The sequence below is a fragment of the Lytechinus variegatus genome, chromosome 1 (genome assembly GCF_018143015.1).
Source record: "Lytechinus variegatus isolate NC3 chromosome 1, Lvar_3.0, whole genome shotgun sequence".
In the NCBI taxonomy this organism is placed as follows: domain Eukaryota; kingdom Metazoa; phylum Echinodermata; class Echinoidea; order Temnopleuroida; family Toxopneustidae; genus Lytechinus; species Lytechinus variegatus.
The window spans coordinates 95,559,342-95,576,255 of NC_054740.1; the positions used below are offsets into that span (position 1 = coordinate 95,559,342).

The window sequence follows — 16,914 nt, forward strand, 5'->3', positions numbered from 1 at the left end:
TCCAGCCATTTTCTTTATTCCTGTTTTGTAAAAATCTTTTTCGCTTATAAATTATGTCATCACATTTTATGACATATTAATTGCACTTATAACTTTAGTCTCTTTTTTTTTGGGGGGGGATGAGTTGTCAATGCTCTTAGTGAAGCTATTATGGACCAATATAGGAGAAAGGGTTTTATATAAAGGTCAATGTCTGAAAAGTGTCCCACACATGATATGCTACCTTGAATATGCTTTTCATGTTTTTTGCTAAAAAAAAATTGTTTTATTTTTTCTTTAGTACTAGATGTCACTGAGCTGCATAATTCTCTGGGCTGGCAATTTCTTAACAAAAGGAGTAATCAGCATTCTATTGTCTTTATGTACAAGGTAATGCACGAACTAACTCCTCAGTATTTACGTAATGAATTCAAGGTCGCACCTCAATATTACTCTTCTCGCTATGGCGAAAAACTACTTTTACCTAAACCACGGACAGAATTCCTTAAGAAATCCTTTAAATATAAAGGTGCCAAGGTATATAATGCCCTAACTTTGGATTTAAAATTGTCTCCTACTGTAAACAATTTCAAAACTAAATTATCTCACTCCGGTAACCTGCTTACCTTGTCATAAAGTCAATATCGTAGGGTTTTTTTTTCTTTCTACCCATTGTTTTTTTTTTCTTTTCTTTTTTTCTTCCCCATTTCCCCATTGTTCTCTTAAAAAACTTAAAATCAAAAACTGATTTTGAGCTTATCCGACTAAACAGTTCCACAAAGTGCATTCTCCTTTTACTTTTTATTTCTTACTTCTCATATGAATCCAATCAGTGTATGTACATGTTTTATGATTTAGTTGTTGTCTCGATGCAATCTGTACTTTTATCCTGAATTCCTTTCAATATTTTTACGCTCTTATATTGTAGTCCTCTTAAAAATCGTATGCATGAACCAGAATTTTGTGTTATTAGGACAGTTTACAATCATTACATATTCAATTTTATTCATTGTACATTCATATTATTCATTTTATTATTCCTTGCTCCTTGTGAAAACCTTTTCTTAATAACTTGACAGCAGCCTTATTCATTCATTTTATAAAATATTTAGTGTAAATTCTTGCCAAACTATTTAATTTTATGATCTTTTCTTATAACAACATATATCATGTCACATTTGTTATTCTGTTTGATTTACCGTATAATGATATGCTCTTTCGTATGTGTTTACTTTTTACTTTGTATTGTATATGGACCCCATGGAAGAACAATTTAGTCATGTCGACTAAACTGAAAATGGGCAATCCATCCGTTTTGCTTGTATGTATCATTCAATTATAGGAGAAATCATCAAGATATATAGTTGTGACTACATTGTAATTTTCTTGTGTTTAATAATGTACAATTATGGTTTGGCTCCGGTATGGACCTTTGGAATATCCCTTATTATGAATCATTATGATTCAATCGAAAGCTTCTTTATTACCAAACCTGTGGAAACATAAAACAAAATTTTCTTATTATGAAATAAATATTTATGTGCAACGTTATTTGTTCTCATTTTCGCATTTACATGCCGTAACTTTCTTTTCGATCTTGATGAAATTTTCAACGTTGTGTTAATCATTTCATTTTTCATATTGATTCAATTCAACTAATTGTTCGAGCGGTCTTGTATTTCAAAATGGAACATTGCTTGATCCACACTCACATCCATGTGTAATTCAGTTCCATTGGGCATGTTTGATCTGTGTGCATAGTAACACTGAAAGGGTGCCCTCTCACTGTGCTATTGGGCAAAAAGAAAAAGAGGGATATAGATTTACTGAGCAAGATTTCTCAAGGGTTTACATTTTGTGGGTCTAGTCGATATTTGTGGTCGCTTCAGCAACACCATCCCATAACAGTTTCCAAATTAAAAAAAAAGTTCAAGAACTTTTTGAAACCTGTTAACGAACATTGTGATACATTTAACGCACCTCGGAGAAATCTCAAATTTGCTAATTGTGCAATCATTTGCCTCTCATGTACACAAGAAAATTATTCAATAAATTTGATTGTCGCAAACCGCTTTCTTTTCACAGAAATTCTTTTAACATTTAAGAGTTTAATGGCTCCTACACAGGCTAACAGAGAAAAAAAGTACGTCTAACATTTGCGACGAAATTATCGTCCGTTGAAAAAAATACAAATACCAATTAAAACTTTCGTATGACATTAATTTATTGTGCAAGATACTCTTTATAGAAGTGTGTACTACATAATGTATAGACTACTTTACTTGTTTGGAACATACGTGGCTTACAACCCCGAAGTTTTCTTAAAACATTCTGAGCTTGTATCATCTTTTTAGTATTTCATTTATTGACTCTGATGAATTTTGAATCCCCAATATAATAATTATATTTTTGAGTATATAATTACATTGTAACATCATTAAACTGTTAATTGTTGATCAACGAGGTATTTCAGGCTCAAAGTAATACGAAAATATTAAAATCTTTCGGTGAAACATTTTTATATGACTTATAATCTTTAATATTATGCATGTATATTGCGAATATGCTTGATCGAGCTTTTTTTTTCTTATTCTAATTTTGAAATATGAAGCTTTTAATTTTCATTTGTTGTAACAAATTAAGCTGCAGCAATGACGATCTTACACAATAAATGACACAAGAAACCCGACCATTCGAGAAAAGGGTCCCATAAATTCTCGAAACGTCAGATCCAGTTTACCCGACCATTCGATAACTTTTATATAATTTTCGCAAAACATCGGGTAAACGGAAGTTGCTCTTTTAGAATTTAGGGTGCCTTTTTCTCGAATGGTCAGGTTTGGCTCGATAACCTGATGTGAAGACACAAGCCCATTTTTTATCTATTTATCTATCTATCATGATGTGCATACAACTGGTCCTACTCACTTAAAAGACATTTTCTTTTTGGGGTCCGTTGATGACTGCTCCTCGTAATATTCACCTTGTTAATAATCATAACCACAATTCGTTACGCTTGCAACGACTCAACCAATGTGGTACTGTGGGAGAACCTGCACTTACAATGACAAGGTTCTGGCTTCGAATCACAGCAAGGCAAGAAATTATTTCCCAAATTACTCTCTTTTTGTTTGAAATTGATGTGAGACTGAAAAAATACAAGTCTAAAATTTCTAGTGTGTAGTCTTCAAAATATGTGGCATTAAAAGGAAAAAATACGAAGAAGTCGTATGACAAACATAATCGCCTCCCGCTCACAAAACAATGCCGAACTTCAAAATGAAGTATACTTTTCAGTTTTAATTGATTCTTCATGCATGGTCATGATCCCTGTTTGTTATTTGTTCTACATTGATTCTTCTCTACCCATTTCTAGATTGGATCTAAAAAGGATCAGGGATATTTGATTTTCCATGCTCCACCATCAGAAGAATTCTACAAATAGACTAGAATGACGTCAACAGCCCCTTATCCGGTCGACCGGCAACAATCACGCGAATACGAAGGCACTTATAATTGATCATGGACCTACTACAATATTGATGTACATGTTTTATTCAATTAACATTTGGCGGATTGGTCCCAGAACCCACGACGTGCGAAATAAAAATCTGTATGCACCAGTCTTAACTGTTCCTTCTTGTAACTTCATCCAAGTCAGATATCGTCCGCTCAAAACATCCAGCCCGACATCATCGGATATCGATGGATAGCGCCGGCCTCCATACTAAACTCAACCAACCAACCCGGGCAACCAACAAACCAGAAGCATTTAAAAGGAAAATGTCTTTCAATCTTCCCCTCTGATACAATGTTGCAGCTGCACTCGACATGGTTTCAACTGACACGAAATCTTCAAGTTCTTGAAGTACCTCTGGAGTTCAGCTCGTGCCTGTCGGTTCATAAAGGTATAAATGGCCGGGTCGAGTAAAACGTTTGTGAAGGCAAACCACATGGTCATCACACCAAACCAGTGATCATCGGGCAATGGTATGATATCCAGATGGACAAGAAGGTATGGTATCCAGCAAATGATTGTTGTGATCACTAACACAGCACCTGCAAAATAAAGATGGATTCTTTGAGTTGAATAGAGAGTGTGAATCTTATCAAATAATTTTGATTTCTATACGCATGACAAAGATAAACAGGACTATATTAATAACAGTTTCAAATTACTCAAATGTTCTGTAGATTAATTTTAATATTGGAACAAACCATGTACACCCGGATCGAGGTATGACTGGTACGACTATTGGTGATAAAAAGAATATGGTGATACTGTTTCGTTTCTCCCAACCTCTAGCATGACCGATGAGAGTACATATATCATTTCTAACAAAAGTGAAAAGTGATCCACATTTTCCATTTCATAGGCATGATAGGTGACGATATCTGAGAAAATGTGCCACAGAGGCAACTACAATAAAAACTCACCAATCGTAGCAACCCTTCTCTGTGCAGACCATTGCCTTTTCCTCGCTCCAAAACTTTTCTGCTTAAAAAGTCGCCTCCCTTTAGTCTTCAAATTTGCTCGTATCCTTCTTCCCGTTGTCTTAGATTCTACTTCACCTGAGGATAAAACTTTACCCTCGGTTGAAGAGGTAGCATTTGGAATTTCTTGAACAGTCTCTGAATCAACCTCAGGATCATCCTCGAGCGGACGTGAAACTGAAGGTGGAGGCGAAGTGGTGTCATCACCTGTGGCAGAACACTCTTTACAGGGTTTATCCCGCAGTCCTGTCTTTTTCAGTTTGGTACCAGTTTTCTTGAGATTGTAGATAATGGCGGCATAGAGGAGCAGGAGTAAAGGGATTTCAACTACGAGTAAGCTTATCCCAGCGACGTAGAAGACGGGATCAAGCCAAGGTGGGGAACAGTGTCTGGTTGTTGGGATGTAACTGTAAGATGATATCCAACCGGTCAGTGGTAGGATTGCCGCGATCAATGATGTCCCCCATGATATCGCGATGAATATGTAAACGCGTCTTCTGTTTGGCGGGAATCTTTGAGAGAGATTGACGACCAGGAATCGTTCTAATGTGATGGTGAGGATGAGTGATGGGATAGCGAAGGTGAACAACACAGCAAGGAAACCGTTCACCTGAAACAAGACAAGACAGTAACTTAATTCAAATGGGTAAAATAAAATAAGTAGGTCAGCTAATCTATTTCAATATGCCCTATATGAGTTTTAGCCAAAGTTTATGGGATTAACTATGGTAAAATCATTACGCAACAGTACTGTTGACCCCCCCCGCGCAAAAAGTGTTTGCATTTTGAAAAAAGGCAATTCTGACAAACAATAAGAAAATTACGAAAGTGGTAATGACTATCGGAACTTGAAATGACATAAGATAATGTATGTAAAGCGATTATTATTCTATATTCCCCTCTCTTCTTGTTCCAATACACATGATGACGAAATTACCCTTTTTCACAATATTTTCTCATAATTTTTTTGTTCATTTACATTATGGTCTTATAAGATATACTAAGATGAGAACACACCAAATTCTTGATAATTATGTCGGCCCTACACGGGAGATCAAATGATTTTCTAGTCTTGTCGCACTTTATTCACCAAATCGTTAGTCCAAATTAACATTATCGCTGTGATCCATTTTTTTTCCAAAAATACATTCTCATTCCTTGTCCGATTTCTTTGAATAGATTACCATTCTCATTCTCTAATTTTTATCACTTCACGCAAAGCAGTTGTCAGAAAAGAAATGCATGGTTTTATTCAAGGTTACATTGAATGATTACTCGGGGAAATGAAGCATATGAATAGGATATAGGAACTTTAGGTTAATTTTCATCAGAGGGAGAGAGAGAGAGAGAGTATAGGTATATGACTTGATATTTCATTATATTGTGTATGTTTCAGGAAGTATGGTTCATTCGCATAATAGCTAGGTGTTTTGTCTGCTTTCCCAAATAAACATATTCACTTTCTAGAAGTTTCTGTTTTTAATCAGGGAATGTAATTTGATAGCCAAGCGCAAATCCTGTATGTCCCATTTTCTTTGTTTGATTTTCACATGGTGCTCATGTAGGCCTACATACCTTGCATGCGTTGGTGTTTGTCGTGAGATATTTTCCACCATCAAATACAGATATCATCGCGCATGGCATGGTGAAGAGGGCTACTCCTAGGTCCGCAATATTCAGAGAAAGAATGAGAAGATTGTGAGCGTGTTTTCGTAGACTGCGTGTGTTGAGAATGACAAACGTGGCCATACCACTCGCCAAAATGGAACCAGGCATGATGATGAACAGACTAGTGATTGAAAAATAAACATGAGAAGGAAAATTGAGTTGCTGTCAAAATATCGATGTCACTTATTCTTATATGTAAATGACAAATAGTAAAGGAATTAAATGTGGGTTAGGCAAGAAACAATATTTCTTTACACATGTGCACCGCCCCCCCCAAAAAAAAAAAAACTTATAAAAAAACAAGTTCCGAATGGAAATATTTAATTTGATGCTTTGTCGTCCCGCATATCTCCACCAATATTGTTGAATATTGGTGCAGATCCTCCTATATCCACGGCCCACACACATAGTTATTATTAGGATGATTTTTTGCAGTTTAATTTTCAAGGTCAGTACTTTCGTGCTTTCACACTGCAAAAACGCCAGTGTTAATTTAACACCAGGTTGGTATCTATATACCTGTCCACACCAGAGAAGCGTTGAAACAGTTAAGAATCAAAACGATATTGGTTTAACCATGGAGCTAACACAAAAGTAGCTCTATGGCTTAACACTTAAATTAGTGTTGCTTAAATGCCAGATTGGTGTTAGCCTTACACCAAACCTGTGTTGTTTCAACACATCTCTGTTGTGGAAAGATACAGATAATAATAATAATTTGATTTATATAACCCTTTTCCAGAGCTGGTGTTAAATTGACACCGGCGGTTTTGCAGTGCATAGAAATATTTCATCGTAAAATTAAATGTAAAAAATACAACGTCACATTAATCAGGTTATATGCTGAGTAATAGTAACATAACACGATGGTACTGAACAGTCATGTAACGATAATAAATCATCATCAATTTCATAAATAGGTTCAGTTGTCATTGCTTAAAGCAAATAAATACAGAAAAATAGATTGCTATTCAGTACTATACGCCCTTGTAATATTTCCTGGTATCTGGATATTGAATATTTATCTTCCAATCGGCATCGTGTATACGGCATATGCCATAAATATTAATTGCTGGATTTCCTTTTTTATGCTTTTCAAGGTTGGCTTATTAGAAAAGGGAGTGAAGAGACCTTGCCGTCAAATTTTATCACCATCACCACCACCATCATTACCATCATCACCACCACCACCACCACCACCACCACCATCATCATCATCAACACCGTCAAAATCATCATCATCATCATCACCACCACCATTATCATCATCATTTGCCCGTTAATTGGGGGCGTGTTGCTAGTATGTCTCGTAGTGGGAAAAGTGTTTCTAAGAGGAGTCCTAGTTTTTGTGTCTTATTTTCCTGATACAAGCACGATGGCGTGAGTAGAATTACTTGTTACTTTTAAATTAATCACAATGGCATGATGAAAAATAAACGTTAGAGTGAGTAAATAATGAGTCAAAGTTATGGAATGAAAGAGTTGTTCACGTAAAGATATTACATTACGTGTATATACGTGAATGTTATGTAATGAAAGTGTGTGAAGTCGTACGTAGTCGGGGCGAGGTGCCTTCGGGCATGAGTTTGTAATTTACATATTAGCATAAACGAGACACCGTTGTTGAAGATGCATACTCAGACATTTAGGCCAATAGTTTCTTTGACCAAAAGATGAACTATGTAGTGTACTTGACTTTGAAGGAGGTCTTTACAATTTATTCGACTCCCTATTTAGAATGATATGTTGTAATGCAAACATTTTTTTTGGGGGGTATGAAATCAGATGCACCATAACATACTCAAGTCAGCTTATCAATCTGTTTTTTTAAATTGAATTGCAGATTGAGCTGCCATCATTGGCGGCGGAAGCAAAAAATTTTAGGAGGGGACAACCAAAATTTTTTTGACAAGCAAAAAAAAAAAAAAAAAAAAAAAGATTCTCAACTCAAAAATTTCAGGGAGGGCGTAGGAAAATAAATTGACAAGCAAAAAAAAAAAAAAAAAAAAAAAGGTCATCAACTAAAAATTTAGGGGGGACCGTCCCCCCTCCCAAAATTTAGGGGGGACACGTTCCCCCTGTCCCCCCCCCCCCGCTTCCGCCGCCTATGGCTGCCATATTATCTGCATGTTCACCAAATACAACCAACTGTGGTCGGTTGGTTGGTTGGTTAGTTGGTTGGTTGGTTGGGTGGTTGGTTGGTTGGGTGGTTGGTTGGTTGGGTGGTTGGTTGGTTGCCTTGGTTGGTTGGTTGGCTGCTTATGTGCCTTGGTTGGTCGGTTGATTGATTGGTTGGTTGTTTGGGTGGTTGGGTGGTTGGATGGTAGGTTGACTTGGTTGGTTGGTTGCCTTGTTGCCTTGGTTGGTTGGATGGTTGGTTGCCTTGGTTGGTTGGTTGCCTTGTTGCCTTGGTTGGTTGGATTGTTGGTTGCCTTGGTTGGTTGGTTGCCTTGTTTGGTTGGGTGGTTGGTTTTAGTGATGATGGCGCTATCCAATCGATATCTCCGATGATCTACACCAGGCTAGGCAAGAGGAATTCCACCTTTCCCTGAATAACTCGCGTCATTCGGTTCTACTATTTAATTGCACTGTGTGCGAGATACGGAAGGTATATTGCAAAATTAAAAAGATTTACTTTTTTATTTAATAATCATCGGTTGTTAGACTTGAAAGTTAGTACTTGTGCTTCTCTTTTCCCTTCCTGGACATGAGTGTTAGTTAATTGGTTTTAATAATATCTTTCGAAAGCATTAAGCGCTCCTTGTATAAATTGTTTACTCCATACATTAACTCTGATTTATCAAAAGCCCGAGGTAAATAAAAAAGAATACAACAGGAGAAGGAAGTAAATCATGCCATCCACATGAATATTTTTTATATTAACATATAGGAGAGAGTGCACTGTAAAATATTGGGTAAAATTATAACCAGCACGAGAGTAATTAGGTATCCAATCAAGTAAAGACAGTACTTTACCCAATGCGGGAAGCCTAGTGTCCAGTAAGGTTAAAAATAGGCAGCAATTACTTAACATGCTTAAGAATGGGCAAAGTTTTTACATAATTACCCTCATAGAGCATTTTGGCAATATTTTCAGAGAGTGGGGTAAAGAGGGCCACTGCTCAAGAATGGTAGGATAAAATAGATTACTGTTTGTGTAGTATTTGAAGCATTTCCTTAGCACAGATTTCAAGCATAGAAAACATCTCACAGTCCAGTGCACATGGCAAGCAGGAGCACAAACCAAGCAGCACCTCAAAATCAATATTTTGAAAGTAGCATTGCCACTTTAGAGTAGAGAGGCGAGTATAAATGTGTATTAATTTCTATCTTAGTTTAATTGTGTAAGGTATTATTGTGCATGCCAGAACACTATGAATTCAACATGTCTGATTTGGGCAAATGAGGCCACCCGGATTAATACATAATTAAACTTTATAGTTACATCTGTTAAAACTTAAAAATGCAGTGTAGACATCACCACACTTGATTATACTCCGCCACACTTGTGGAGGAGCCGTGGTATAGTGGTTCTGACTCGCCTTGTAAACAGAGGGTCTCGTATTGTTCGAATACCACAACGGTTTGGCGTCCTTCGGCAAGGCACTTTGCTACTTTGCCACTTTGCCAGTCTCGACCGAGGCCAAAACTTTTTATGATGCATTTTTAAATTCACCTCTTGGGTCAGAATGTAGTTCACCGCATCACATGCCACAAACATCACCATTATCATCACCGTCGTCGTCATCATCATCATCAACGTCATCATCATCACCATCATCATCATCACCTTCATCACAATTACCAACATCATCATAATCATTTATATTTTGTTCATTTAATATTGTTGTTGATTGTGAAGGTGACTGTGTGCTGCGTTGGATCTGTCGTTTCCTTTTTCGAATCATTGACTGAGCTCCGGTTTGCTTGGCCAACTACATGTATAACATATCATGACAATTAAAATAATTAACATTATATGATCTTGAGCCAATATAAACAAAAGACAAACGCATTTTATATGTACGAGAATCGTCTTCCTCCTTCTCAGCCAAAAATAGAATATCAAAATTATTATCATGCCTAGATCGATAAGAAAGTTCAACTCAACTTATTTTAATGCACGAATATGACTAATAATTGAATGAATGTGTTCATTATTGTTCTTTCTCTTATTTTGGGGGTATCTATATCTATTTCCCCAATCCGAAATATTCAAAACACAAAAAAGAGAAATTCAAGATATGAAACGAGACAGCGTGATTGTGGAAAGCATCAAATTTATGACAAATTATTTAGTTCTAATGATAATATTTCCCTTGCTTGTGAAATCAAGAAAGTGATGAAGTTTAGGAGAGTAATCATTAACAAGTCAGGGTCACATGGAGACCAGGGGAGTGTTTCATCACACTTCCATCCGACAAGTTGTCAGATCTGACATCTTTCTCTGATGTTGATTGGTTGAGAGGTACTGTTACTATGGTAACTGTCGGATAAAATGGGACTTGTCGGATAAAACGTCCGACAAGTCTTTTCATGAAACGCCCCCAGATGATTCCTGTCTTGTATTTCGTCGAAATTTAATTTACCATAATTTATCGGCCTGCGAATCCCTTGTCTTTGTTCTTTGAAATTTTTGTTAAATAAAAAGTACGGAGATGATCCGGTGTAAAAAAAAAGAGAGAAGTCACTGATTGCTAATTACAGGTAAGATGTACTTTGCAGATGAAAGTAATATGTAACTGTCTCTCCAAAAATATCAGTATTCTCTCTGAATTTCGGATAGAGCTATTAACATATAGACTATCTAATTTTCACACCAACGATGACGTGCTATATCAAAATATGAAATTCCATCGACTAACAATTTAGAAATAACGTCCTTACCTTAGCGATTCCAGGGCGACATTGGCTGCACTGTTAGAAGACTGATTATACATGGTTAGGATTTTTTCCAATGATGTCCTTTCTATGCAGGAATTAATTATTCCACTTTTGAGAAATTAGGATGATTTGTGACCTGCATATATGGTAAACAGCGTCCAGTTCATAATTACACATACAATTCTTTAACTATACCACGCAAAGTACCGTGATGTTTCATGTGACTATATTCCAGCCAGTAAAGTGATATTTATAATCCATACTTTCGACTCCTCCGCGATCAATAACCTTTCAATATTAGCGCGTTCACACAATGGTTTCTTTTTGGCTGATATTTAATAAGCTAAAGTTACACATTCATCCAAAGTAAATAATTCTAGTAAAATAATTCAAGTCGATCCTTTTAGAAGTTTCAATAAAAACGAGAAGGGGAAAATGACAAAATTTACATCCGAATAATAAAATTGAGAACGTATTTATAAGAAATGGATGAAGAGAACAATGGTAGGCGTAGATTAAATCAAGGTTCCCTAGACAGAGCTACCCTTTGGAAATTGGTGATGCCGAAAAATGTCTCTGCTGGGAATCGAACCCAGGCCCCCAGCTTTGAACGCCGGTGCCTTAACCACTAGATCACAGAGACGGGTTAGTGGCTTTGGCGACCCCGATCCGATTGACCGTCAGATAGACAGATTTTCGACACTTTACCAATTATAATTTCCTTTGTCGGGTGAAGGTGGATTTTGAACAATGACAAGCCGCCATGCCTCAGCTGGATCAAAGCTATTGCTTTGATACAGTACACGTATGTGAAATGTACAACAGCTTTAGCATTTAATATCAGTTAAATAAAAGAGTTGCCAAAGCTGTTTTATATATATATATATATATATATATATATATATATATATATATATAGTATTTTCTAGTATAATATATATCGTACCTTTACCCTTTTCTTTCATATCATTTAAATAAAAAAGAGTTGATAAAGATGTTGTACATGTACAGTATAATTTTTCACACTATCTTATAATATATAAAAATATAGCGCACAATATATTGGCTTTAATCAACAAAATACATTTAAATACACAATAATGAAATAAGAAAGTTGAGTGTGGTGGTCTTAGGAAGAAGTTTTTTTTTAGTGTCACATGACATCAAATCACTGCCACTATTATCTTACATACCACTTGATATACTTGAAGAACCTCAAACCAAATTAAATATCGATACAAATGTTATACGAAACTCGCTAGTGTAAATGAACCCATTGTCACGATAACTGTTATTCGAAACCCGAAACATGTTTTATGTGCATTCATATAAAGCTAAAACATCGAAACCAGATACAAGGATTTGAAAAAAATAAAACCTGCCATACTTCAAGTTACTGGTATTAGCAAGTAGTGAATCAGAATACTATTATGTTTGAGCAATCAAAAGAAAGAGTGTTTAAAAATGCTACCCACCCTTTTTACCATCAATGCACTTAAAGAGCGTATTGAAAAAGACAGAGATCGCACGGTGGATAGCATGATTAATAAGTAAGTACTTGTACGTAGTGATCTACGCAATCAGGAATAAGGCCAAATATAAATTGATGAAATTATTGGTAATTGGTGAATATCAAAATTGATAGTCTTTGCGCTTCAAATAGTAATTGAATTCAAAGAATCCAGAATGTCAAATCCATTAAATTTGTTCGTTTAATAGCATCATAAAAACTTGTTTGCTTTCGAACAAACAAGACCATGAATAGACATCATGCATTTAACCATGACTATGGTTAAGATACGGTTGTATTATTATTTTTAAAGTTTTGCTGATCATACTTAAATTTCAAGAAATATACGCTTTTTCTTCATAATTATTTAAAACCCCTCTGGTCTGTCAGACTGTGTAGCGGGGTAAACAGCCTGAAAATCTTAAAGGGGCCAAAAATGGCGTATGGGGCAAGATTTCTAAACAGGTGCGAGTGAGCGAAGCGAGCGAGCAATTTGATGAACTTTTTAATCCAAAATTGTAATTATGTGATAAATTTTTACACAATATTCAGAAAACAATATCACATTTTACCCCTTTCCCGCGCTTCTTTATTTCATTTCTTTTTTTTGGGGGGGGGGTCGTGAAAAATTGTGGGTCCATGCCCCCCCCCCCCCCCCTATAAACGCCAGCCAGTGCTCCTTGGGCACCAAGGAACCATTCTGTAATAGACAAAGCTTATTTTAGAATGCCATCAGTCTCACCACGTACATGGTTTAAAGAGAACAAATGGATCATAGTTATTCGCAGATCACAAATAACCAGTTCATATTATATATATGCCAACAATGTAAAGTTTTGGTAATAATGCAGTATTTTTTTTTGAGGGTGGCTATATGCCCCTCCCCCAGAAAAACTTAATAACAATACAGACGATGTTATCATTGCTGCACAGATTTCATATTCATTAACTCAAGAGCTCCTCGAGATAATTAACCATGTACACATAATGTTTTTAACGACTTTTCTTTCCTGAGATTGAGCAACATGAAAGTATCGATACTCACTTTCATATCGCATGCTTCCTCAGTCTAATGCCCTTTGTCTGAACATTATGTTTCTACGAATCACCAGACTCAAACTAAGGTTGAATTTCAAACTGTGTGTTGCAAATGATGTGACCAGCACTTATGGGGAGTGTTTCATGAAAGGACTTGTCAGATGTTTTATCCGACAAGTCCTGTTTTATCCCACAGTTACCATAGTAACAGTGCTTCTCAGCCAATCAGAATCAAGAAAAGATGTCAGATCTGACTGCTTGTCAGACAAAAATGTTGATGAAACACTCGCCAGGATGTCGTACACGCTTTCATCAATCATTAATTTAGCGTGTTTTTCTGTTCATAATTATGATCAAGTTCAAAGGTCAATTAGGTCAATAACCCGTGACTACGTCATGGTATCAAGTCTTATCAATGTTACTTTTTTAAATGTCATCCTAACTTCAAAAGTAAATGGATCTATTTCATATCAAGTATCGCTTATCATCATGAATGAAATAGGGCCAAGTCAAAGGTCTTTTAGGATCAATTAAATTTGACCATGTCGGGGGCATCAACATTAAAATCTTAACCAAATTTAAGTGTTTTTTTTTTAATGTCATCGTAGCTTTATACGGACCTATATCATGAAACTAGGAAATAAGAATATTGAAGTATCAATGATCATGTACAGTTTCATTTGAATTAAAATGAGACGAGCGCGAAGTCTCTTGCGGCCGGCCGTGCGGGTCTCAGGGTCCGCTTTAGGGCCCTGGAAGCACTAGGGTTTTCGATGCTCTCTCGTGCATGCTATCTCAGGATAATTTGTCAGTATATGATGCCACTAAGTAATTAACAATTCAAGGAATCAAATCATACATTTTGGATTTAAAAAACTGCTTTTCATAATTCATCGCGCGCGGTGTTGACGCACTACTTAACTTGAATATGAAAAACTAATTTCAGTTTTTAAATAGATATTTGGGCGGGAGGAACATAACTTTAAGCGTGAGACACAGGGCCTGGGCAGGAGATATTAAATCCCAAGCGGGAGAACGGGAGATTTTGAGAAAATGGGCTTTCGGCGGGAGATCTCCCGATGAAAGCGGGAGACTTGGTGAATCTGTTGCTCTAATATGTTCAAGTTTTATGAACGAGATCCATAAAACGTGTAAGTTATGATGACAATTCTACAAATACTCCCAACATGGCCAAAGTTCGTTGACCCTAAGTGACCTTTGACATTGGTCATGTGACCTGGACTTAGGGCAGGATCTTTAATCCATCATCCTAATTTCTAAGTTTAATGAACTAGCTCTATATACTTTTATGACGACATTTCAAAAACTTTGATTAAAACTTTGGTTAAGATTTCAATACTGATTCCCCTAACATGGTCTATAAGTTCATTGACCCTAAATGACCTTTGATCTTTGTCATGCGACCTGAAACTCGAGCAAAATATTTAGTAATACTTGATTACCCTTATGTCCAGGCTTCATGCACTTGTAATTTACTTTCTAAGTTATGATGACATTGGAAAAAAAAACTAAAATCGGTTAAGATTTCAATGTTGACGACGCCGACGCCGTCAGAAAAGCGGCGCCTGTAGTCTTGCTCTGCTATGCAGGCGACACAAAAATGCAATGACTTTAGCTTTAACATGATTAGGATTTTATTGAAATCTGGATTAAATATAAAAAATACACTAAACAAAACAAACAACAGAAACTGGGTAATTTGGCACTTATCAGAAGATGGGGAAGAATGAAAGATGAAGAGAGAAAGAGAGGGAGAGAGAGAGAAATAGTGTTTAAGTCAAAATCGAAAGTTAATCTGGAGATAAATGAGATCACATTAGTTTTGAAAATGAAATTATAAAATATTTGCAGAAAAACAGACAAGACAATTTGTAGGTGCCAATAACTTGATTTTTGTGCAACCACGCGCTTTTTATATAGTGTCCTATTAACGGGGCTTTCACAAAGATTTCTCATGCGATCGTTTGCGATCATTTGGTCACATTTTGTGACCGAGGTGCCTTGGCCGAGTGGTTTAAGGCGCCTGGCTATACATGGAAAGTCCGGGGTTCGATCCCCGGCCGCAGCACAAGGCCCATGAGCAAGACATTTAATCTACAATGCTGTTTTATCCTGCTTTCAAATAAATCGAAATGCTATATGCATTATTGGCAACTAGGTGTGCACTTGTTTAAATAAAATAAAAACGGTCGTAAGCAGTCGCACCACCAATTGTGAAAGGGGCTTTACACGTTGAGCGAAGCACAATTAGTTTTTGTTCAGTGGCAGACATTTGGAAAGTGTTTGCTCGAACCCCCCCCCCCCCCCTGACAGGTGTTTGTTTTCATCCATATGAACAATATTTAGTACAACATGAATGAAAGTTCAGTAATGCATATCCATGCCTTTAAGAGGAGGGAAAATAATCCGATCATCGCATTCGAGAAGAAAGGGTGTACGCATATGGGTTTATTTCCAATTCGTCTAATGCCAATTCGTCCAATTGCCAACTCGTCTTTTATCATTTGGTCTATCATCAGTTCGTCTACACACCACATGGTCAACTTTCATTTAGTATAATTCCATTCAGTCTAATAACCAGTTGGTCCAAAAGCCATTTAGTGCATATACCATTTGGTCTTCATGTGCAAAATGAATGAAAAGAAAATGGGTATTAGACCAACTGGTTATTAGACGAAATGGTAGTAGACGAGCCGGTGATTAGACGAAGTGAGGATTGGACCAAATGGTAATTGGACCAAATAATTGTTAGACGAAATGTTGATGGACGGAATAGCATGAGACTAAATGAAAGTAGACCATGTGGTGAGTGGACGAGTTGGCAATTTACCAGCATAGGCGGATCCGAGCGGGGTCGAATGGGTTGCCTCCTAATTGACGACCATCATCAATATGCATAGTCATACACATTAACGAAAATTTTGATGACTAACTGGTACTGGTACCAGTTTTTAAAGTTTCTTTTTAAGTCATTTATCTCATTATCAGTAGTCAGCTTAAATCGTAATTATCTTCGGGGTATGAGTATAGATTGTGTTGGCTCACAATCGGGAGGTCGAGAGTTCAAACCCCGGCCGCGTCAGACCAAAAGACGATGGAAGTTGTTGCTACCCTGCCTGTTTGATGTTCAGCAATACAAGGGATAGAGCTACGTCCATCTGGCAATATGATAACGTTACGCTTATTTGGATATTGATCAGACAGAAGTTGTGGGAGGAATCGTGTCATATTTAGTTCACATGCCATTGCTTCTTTCAAATATAGGTTTTCCCGTCCAATTTCGTCAAAATTTCAGCCGATTTAATGATGTAATAATTCAA

At 36.6% G+C, this 16,914-nt stretch overlaps 1 protein-coding gene across 1 annotated transcript; it reads right to left on the reverse strand.

Annotated features, from left to right (window-relative positions):
• Positions 1 to 2,185: 2,185 nt before the first annotated feature.
• LOC121429454 (probable G-protein coupled receptor No18) lies at positions 2,186 to 11,263 on the reverse strand. Its single transcript, XM_041626473.1, has 4 exons — positions 11,029 to 11,263; positions 6,049 to 6,262; positions 4,417 to 5,083; positions 2,186 to 4,038 (listed from the first exon to the last, which is right to left on the reverse strand). The coding sequence occupies exons 1-4, from the start codon at positions 11,079 to 11,081 to the stop codon at positions 3,770 to 3,772; spliced, it is 1,203 nt and encodes a 400-aa protein (XP_041482407.1). The 5' UTR covers positions 11,082 to 11,263; the 3' UTR covers positions 2,186 to 3,769.
• Between the last annotated feature and the right edge of the window lie 5,651 nt (positions 11,264 to 16,914).